This window comes from Rhinoderma darwinii, chromosome 1, assembly GCF_050947455.1.
Source record: "Rhinoderma darwinii isolate aRhiDar2 chromosome 1, aRhiDar2.hap1, whole genome shotgun sequence".
NCBI lineage: Eukaryota > Metazoa > Chordata > Amphibia > Anura > Rhinodermatidae > Rhinoderma > Rhinoderma darwinii.
In genome coordinates, this window is record NC_134687.1 from 11,255,378 (window position 1) to 11,264,344 (window position 8,967).

The 8,967-nt window shown below is 45.1% G+C and overlaps 1 protein-coding gene across 1 annotated transcript in view; it reads right to left on the reverse strand.

Moving 5' to 3' along the window:
* LOC142740721 (vomeronasal type-2 receptor 26-like) overlaps positions 1 to 8,967 on the reverse strand; it is a 53,637-nt gene that overhangs the window by 18,613 nt on the left and 26,057 nt on the right. Inside the window, exon 6 of the mRNA XM_075853707.1 lies at positions 7,982 to 8,785. Coding sequence (XP_075709822.1) covers positions 7,982 to 8,785 — 804 coding nt within the window. The remainder of the gene's footprint in view (positions 1 to 7,981; positions 8,786 to 8,967) is intronic.

Here is an 8,967-nt window from a genome sequence, read left to right on the forward strand (position 1 = left end):
ACGCAGATAGTTCTCCATAATCTGTTTAACCTTCTCGACTTGCCCATTGGACTGGGGATGATAGGCGGAAGAGAAGTCCAACTTTACACCGAGGAGACCACAGAGTGCTCTCCAAAACTTCGAGGTGAACTGGACCCCTCGATCCGAGACAATATGCAGAGGCAAGCCGTGCAGACGGAAGATGTGTTGAATGAAGAGGTCGGCCAATCACGCAGCAGAAGGCAGACTAGTCAAGGAGACAAAATAACCCATTTTAGAAAATCGATCCACCACCACCAAGATCACACTGAAACCTGCAGAGAGAGGCAGATCTGTGACAAAGTCCATTGCAACATGGTGCCAGGGAGCAACGGGCACAGGCAGTGGTTGGAGCAGACCAGCTGGTCTGGAGTGGGCAACTTTATTTGCTACGCATACCGTACATGTGGAGACAAAGTCCATGATGTCTTTTGGCAGTGTGGGCTATCAGAAATGATGGGTGATTAGAACTTGGGTATTATGAGCACCCGCGTAACCTGCCAGCTTGGAACTGTGACCCCAGCGAAGGATTCTTCCTCTGTCTGCCAGACGTACAAAAGTCCTGAAGGAATGTCTCTAACTTACAGAGGGTTCACAGAGAAGATGCAGGAAGGATCAATAATATTCTGTGGGGGCTCCACAGTGTCCTCTGTTTCAAATGACCTAGACAAGGCATCGGCCCTCACATTCTTGTCAGCAGGTCGGTAGCGGAGTTCGAACCGGAACCGATAAAGAACAATGACCACCTGGCTTGACGAGGATTCAACCGCCGTGTCGTTTGTAGATAGGTCAAGTTCTTGTGATCCATGAAGACCAGGATAGGATGGGCTGGGCCTTCCAGTAGGTGTCTCCACTCCTGCAGAGCCAGCTCGATGGCCAGTAACTCCCGATCCCCAATCGAGTAGTTGCGCTCTGCGGAAGAAAACAGCTTAGAATAGTAGCCACATACCACAGTCTTGCCTTTCGAACCTTTCTGGAACAACAGTGCACCAGCACCAACAGAGGAAGCGTCCACCTCTAATGAGAACTGTAGGGATACATCAGGCTGGTGAAGAATAGAGGCTGACGTGAAGGCTTTTTTTAAGGATTCCACACCTGGGCATTCATACCATTTTTAGTGAGGGTAGAGATGGGGGCTGTCAAGGATGAGAAGTTCGGAATGAACAGCCGGTAGAAGTTGGCGAATCCCAGGAAGCGTTGTATGGCCCTTAAGCCTTGGGGGCGTGGCCATTCCAGGACAGCCTTTACCTTCTCAGGGTCCATCTTAAGACACTGATCGGAGATGATATAGCCCAGGAAGGGAAGAGACTGTTTTTTCAAACACGCACTTCTCCAGCTTGGCATAAAGATGATTCTCCCTTAAACAAAGCAACACCTGGCGGACATGGCTCTGATGAGTTACTGGATCTGGGGAAAAACATCCAAATGTCATCGAGATACACCACAACACAGATATAGAGGAGATCACGAAAAATGTCATTGACAAATTCTTGAAAGACCGCGGGGGCATTACACAGGCCAAAGGGCATAACTAGGTTTTCATAGTGCCCATCACGTGTATTAAATGCAGTCTTCCACTCGTCACCTTGACAAATACGGATCAGATTGTAGGCCCGCCGCAGGTCCAGTTTAGAAAAAAATGTGCCCCCCGTATGCAATTAAACAGTTCCGAAATCAAAGGCAATGTGTACCTGTTCTTCACCGTGATCTGGTTAAGACCTCGGTAGTCAATGCAGGGTCGGAGGGATCCATCTTTCTTCTTGACAAAGAAAAACCCAGCTCCGGCCATGGATGAGGATTTACGAATGAAGCCCCTCTCCAGATTCTCCTTAATGTAGGTAGACATAGACTGGGTCTCAGGCAAGGAGAGAGGGTATACTCTACCGCGAGGAGGGGACGAATCAGAAACCAAGTCGATCAGGCAATCATATGCTCGATGTGGCGGCAAGGTCTCTGCTTCCTTCTTATTGAAGACATCAGAGAACAGAGAGTAACAAAAAGGCAACCCTGCCAATGACTGAAGCGGAGGAGGCTGCGGTGGAGGGATATGACCCAGACAGCGGTCAAGACACTTGGGGCCCCACTGGAGAACCTATCCAGAGTTCCAATCCAGGACTGGGGCATGCAAACAGAACCAAGGCAAACCCAGCAGCACAGCCTTGGGCAGGACAAACAGGGAGATGAGCTCAGAGTGAAGAGCTCCTACTTGAAGTCTTAATGGCTTGGTCACAGACAAAACTGGGTCAGGCAATGGCAGTCCATCTACCGAGGCAACGATCAACGGCCTTTACAGCAGGACAGTGGGCAACTGAAGAAGATCCACAAGGTCTTGGCAGATGAAATTGGCTGCAGAGCCAGAGTCCACATAGGCAGATACTGGATGGGGCCTCTCGCCAGCAATGATGGTCACGGGAATGAACAGTTTGGAGGAGAGTTCTCGATTAAATGCAGTAGCGCCCAGGGTTGTCGCTCCAGCCAAACCTTGGCATTGGGTTTTTTGGCTTCTGAGGACACAGACGCATGACATGACCAGCGAGGCCGCAATATAAACAGAGTCCAGAGGTGCACCTGCGCTGCTTCTCTTGAACGGACAATTTTAGTCGATCCACCCGCATCGGAACCTCGGGCAAAGCAGCAGAAGGATGCAAAAGGGGTTGCTGGAAGTTGGGCGCCAGTCTAGGAAGCCGTCTCTCTTGTCCAACCTCATGAGATCTCTCCCTCAGTCTTATGTCCACCTGAGTAGCAAGCAGAATCAGGTCGTCCAAGGCAGGTGGTAGATCTCGAGCAGCAAGTTCGTCCTTGATCTCGGGTGATATACCATGCCAGAAGGATGCTACCAAGGCCTCATTGTTCCAGGACAGTTCTCCTGCCAGGTCCGGAACTGGATAGTGCATTCGCCCACGGAGGTGTTTTCCTGGCAAAAGTTGAAGATAGCAGTGGCTGCCGACAAGACTCGTCCTGGCTCCTCGAAAACAGTCCGGAATTACCGCACAAACCCCTGTAAGTCTTGGGTCTCGGGTCCCTGACGTTCCCAGATTGGGATTGCCCATGCCAGGGCCTTGCCGGCAAGTAGAGACACGATGAAGGCGATCTTGGTTCCATCCGATTGAAATGCTCGGGCGTGCAGGGTAAAATGGATATGGCATTGGTTCAGAAACACCCTGCACGTACTTGCGTCTACATGTTACCGAGAAGGTAATGGCAGTGAGAACCGAGGATCCAAACAGAACTGCCGGGAGGTGTTGCAGGAGGGTCGATCGGAGGAGCTTGATTAGAAGCAGGAAGGGAACCAGTTAGCGCCCCTTGCTGCTGAGCCATGGAGTACACTGCCACAAGAAGTTGATCCTGTCTTGCTCAGAGATCCTGCAGGTCCACCTGCATGGCTTGGGAGGGTGACATGCCCTTGAAGTGACCAGCAGAGTCCATGGCCTGAGGGTACTGTCACGATGCCGGGTGTGGACCCACTAGGCCGTACCGCCTAGCGGGATGGCAGCTGGCCATACAGGTATAGTACAGAGTCTATAGTCCAGAAGGGGTACCTGTGGCAACTCAGACAGTAGCAATGCGGCTCGGCTGGGACCAGGCACCAGGTAGACATCAGGCGTGAAGTAGCAGAACAGGCGTGGAATACAGCACAACACGACAACAGTTCAGCACGGTACTTGACCAGTATAGCACGGGAAACAGGATACAGGATACAGGAACAGGGAACACTTGGGAACTGAAAGACGCTAGGAGACCATTTACAAGACAAACTTTGGGTAACGAACAACGCTCAGGCAAAGAACAAGAGGGCAGAGCCCTTTTAATAGTCCAGTAGCATTCTGGGCTTGATTGCAGACACATTTAGCGAACACTGGCCCTTTAAGACTGTGCACGCGCGGGCGCGCGCGCCCTCCGGGAGACAGTCTCGATACCAGGAAGTGAGTGCCGGCGCCTCACAGGAGGACGAGGCTGCAGGGAACTCACATGTCCATGGCCACGGCCGTCGAGGGGTAAGTCAGAATGACGGGCCGTGGCCATAGACGTTACAGTATCCCTCCTCTTACGCCCCCTCTTCTTGAGACCAGAGCGGGAGAGAAACTTCCTTATGAGGACAGGGGCATCGATGTTCTCCTCTGGCTCCCAAGACCTTTCTTCTGGACCGAATCCCCTCCAATCCACCAAATAAAACGTCCTTCCTCCCACCTTCTTGGTGGCCAGAATCTCCCTGCAGTACTGCAACTCTGCTCCTATTCAAGTGGAAAGAAACAGAGCGGTAGTAACCCGGCTAAGCTGCTATACTCTGACTGAAGCCACTTGGTTCCGGCACCGATCACTGCATAGCTTCCAGCACCCTGAGGCAGCTGGAACAGCTAATTGGTGCAAAATTTTTCCTAGCTTTTGTTTTCACCACCGGAATTTCAGAATACTCTTGATGTGATTAAAAGCCAGTGTGGCTTGAAATGTATTAAGTGTCTTTTCCGTTGCTAACTTTAATTGCATAATGCAGAAACTTTAGTGAAACTTTTTAATCGAGGAAGAGCTTGACATTGTTACTTTTTGCATTTGGATTCTGTCCTGACCTGAGGTTCACCAGGCCATCCGTGCACGTCATAGGAAGATATGTCCGATTTGGGTGAGCTATCCACTTTTTTTACTTTATTTCTGTAAAACAAATTCTCCTTCTTTTTTACTTTGCTCGTTTTATAAGATTAAAAAGTGCTTTTGATAACGGCACAAAGGAAATTCCGATCTATTATTCATCAGCTTTATGCAAGTCATGGAAATTAATATTTATGGGGCTAGATGTAATTTAGAGAACATTTTACTTTTTACTAGTACAGACCCCCATAAGTAAGAGCATCACTGTGAAGCACTAATAGACTTTTGCTAGTAAGTGAAATTAAAACCACTAAACAGCCCCTCGAAATACCAAACTAGGGACTGTTTAGAAAACACTTACTAGTTGTGTAGAGTGAATTGTTGTATCACATCATCCCTTCAGCCAGTCAGCAGCTCTGAAAAATATCATGTGACATAACTTTTATTTAGTCTAGCTAAATGATTAATCCTTTTAGCTAGATTAAATAAAAGATTTATCCTAGTTTATTTCCACACATTTATTTGATAGCCGGGAAAGCTGGGTATTTTGTGTGCTCCAGCACAGTTGTCCTTATTTTTAGGTAGTGCCACACAGCCCACAGCCCCCTTGTAGATAGCAAACCCCCCCCCCTTCCAGTATAGATAGCGCCACTGTAGCTCCCGGAAGGAGCGGAATCCCTGTGTGGCCGGGGATTCCGCTCCTGGAGCTCTCCTTGATGTCTCTGTCCATATATGGACAGTGACATCAGGGGAAACTCCTGAAGCGGAATCCCCGTCCATAGAGTCGCCGACGCTGTGACCGTTGATTCCACTCCAGGAGAAGCTCCTGTCGTCTGTGTCCATGACGTCATTGGCTTCTCCTGGAGCGGAATCCCCGGTCATAGCGTCTACAACGCTGTGACTGGGCATTGCGCTTCAGGAGTTTCCGCTGATGTCACTGTCCATATATGGACAGAGACATCAAGCAGGTCGAACGTATCTAAGGCCGGCCATGCCCCTAGTATAACTCTATTAGGGTATCTTAGGGATGTCCTTATTTTTGTAGGTCTCCCGTAGTGAAAGTTTTTTTTTTAAGGCTATTACTATTTCTAAAAAATATATCTTGCAAGTTCTGCACATTCCCTTGTCTGCTATGTTTATTTAGTTATGTCTGAAAGCTAATGTCAAGAATTATTAAAAAAATGAAATAATTTAGGCGATCATATAAAACATAGAACATAGGATTATTTTATAGAAGACACTAATAATCTAAGCAGGGCGTTAGACTGATTTCAACAACCCGTAGTAAGTTTAGTACTCATTATAACTCAATATAGGACTTATTATATATTTATTCCGATCACAGCTCCGCAGGATACCCCAACCCTGCAAGTAATCAGACTTTCCGTCTATAATTCTAAAACTAAAAGAGATCTTCTGTTCTGACATCAGTGACTTCCAAGCACTGTCTCTACTCATCTGAAATAATTATGTTTGCCGATAACCTATGAACTGGTCTTATTCCCATGTCTTTCAAGTTTACAAAAAAATATCACTTCCACTAAAGTCTCTACTTATTTTCCAGCTCTGTATCTAACATAACTTTATTATAAAGTAAGAATTTGTAGTTGGCACACCTTGCTTGTGTTACAAAAATATATCTTTATTGGATAGATGCCAGAGGCTACATGTGCGACGTCGACATTTCGGTCGATAAGACCTTCGTCGGGCACTGAGCCGTGCTGGGGACTGGATCGGTGCAAAATATAATGCGTATGTAGCGCTGCTATAGTGAGTACTGGGAGTACTGGGCGGTAAGCGTATGTAGCGCTGCTATAGTGAGTACTGGGCGGTAAGCTTTGGGACCCTACCTCGAGCACCCAAAAGAAACCAGTGCCATCTGAACACAACCACATTTATTATAAAGTAAGCATGGACAGGTCTTTATCCTGGTCTGAACTACCTCTAACACAAGTATAAACACCTATCAAACCCATCTCATTGATTTACAAATACCTGAATGATAAAATCTAATTTACACACCTTGAGAGAGAATTTACAACTAAATCCAACTGTCGATCCATCTCTCCCCCGACATCTATCATCAGTAGAGTTCCGGAAGGCCCCCATACATATTAGAGGGTCGGCCGATACTGCCGATATATATCTTTGTATTTGACTACAGACAAATATAATATTTTCTGGAGCAGCCTTGCCAGTCTTTGTTGGAGAGATAACTGAGATGTGGATTCCTACTTACATATTTATTAATTGGGTTAGAGCATCTCCAAAAAGCAGGGTGTTCCTGCTATGCAGCGGTAAGTACCTACCAAAAGTTGTCTAACGAAGGACAACCGGTGAACCAGAAACAGGGCTGAGGGCGCTCAAGGTTTATGGATGTGTCTAATGAGTGAAGTCTAGTCCATCTGGTCTGATCCCACAGAAGAGCTAATGTAGCACAAGTTACTGCTGACTATGATAAAAAGGTGTCAGAACACAGTGCATGGCGGCTTGTTGTATATGGGGCTGCATATCCGCGTAGTTGATCGGTGTACAGTTGTATGACAAACTATTATTTGGATTCTTCGTTTTCCTTCTATGGGGGTCCCTGTTTTTGTTTCTTATTATAGAGTAATATATCAGGTGGCCTTTACACAAAATATGACTCTATATTTTTCTGTCCGTTACATGTGTTCTCTTATCCTACTATATTTCTATACTCATTTTGCATTATGCTTCCATTGAACTGTTTATTGCTTTATGATTGTCAGTGATGATTCTCAACTGCTACTTGTTAAGTGAAAATAATTCTATGTCATTCCTAGAACCAGTCCTACTAAGGTGGCATTTGTTAACATGCCATGTGAAGAATGGTGTCCAATATTTCTAATGCAAATGCAAAACTTAGATGGTTTTCTATTTGTGACGAGCACCAGTAACTATGACAGTGATCTTAAGCCCCTTTACTGCTTCCATCCCCTCTAAAATCTAATAATAAGTCAAGGTTGAGGACAAACAAATGATCCAATCAGGTCAATGACATTAGGATTTTCTGCTTTCCTCTCTTAAGCAGCAGGTAGGGCAGTAAGATGAAAGCTCAAAAACTCCAAAAGTTCTGAATGATCCTTCACAGCCACAGCTTTTCATTGGTGAACAACAATATTCACAGATGCCAACAACCACCACTAGATGCAAGTGGTCTGAGAGCCATAAGAGTTTTGTGATCTATTGGTTGTTATTTTTCAGCTTATCATTAGTGCAAAAATTATTATATTATTGGAGTTAGCTCCAGCCTATAATGATATATGTGTTTATCTTTCCTAATATATTTCTCTTGTTCTCCTCTTTACAGAAAAAAAAAAATAATAATTAAAAGGAATTTTCTGCACATTATACCCACCTTTCTTTTATAGTCATATATTTTGGATATTTTATGTTTTCCATTGTTAAGAAAAATGTTCATTTCATGCAGAGCCTGAGCCATAATATAGACAGCTTTGTACACGTGGTAAGGAGTTGTATCTTGAGGATGATAAAATTCTGTGGTAAATCGCTTTTCCTCAGTACAGTTTTGAAATGGATCGTCATACATCATTGGCAATAGAAAATCCTTGTCTTTGTTTCCTGATAAGCAATGGAATACAAGCATCCAAATATCTAGAAGCAGCATATCATTAGGACGACTAGATAGCTGAATGCTACTGAGAAACTCTCTCATTCCTGCAATATTGTTCATGGGGAGTGAAAACACTAAACTACAATTAGCAGGAACTTCATTTTCTATGCACAATATAAGTTCTTCTTTAAGTGACCATGAACTTGGAAGGATAAGAGTTTTATTACTTAGGACATGAATTGCATTGAACAAAAACCTTATGTAAACCAGATTAAAGGATCCACACATAATAATCACACCAGTGGATGATGCCTGTAAAGCTGGAGGGACAATATTAGAATTCTTATCAGATAGAAGAACGCTGAATTCCACACAAATCTGATGGTTTGTGAATTGTGTGATTAACTGTTGTAACTCCTGCTGTCCACTGTCATCATCTGATGTGATAATCCCAACCCAATTCCACTGGAATCTCTCCAATAACTTCACCAATGCTGAAAATTGCATCTTGTCATCCGGGACTGTTCGAAAGAAATTTGGGTAAAGCTTTTTATCACTTAGAAGAGGTTCTCTAGCTCCATAACTGATCTATGATAAAGAAAGAAAAAATAACAGCTGTGTCCATACTGTATGACAAGAAAGTAATGAACATTAACCCCTTCCCGCTTTGGCCACTTTGTCCTTCCTGACAGAGCCTCATTATTTTAATCTGACATGTGTCACTTTATGTGGTAATAACTTCGGAATGCTTTTACCTATCCAAGTGATTC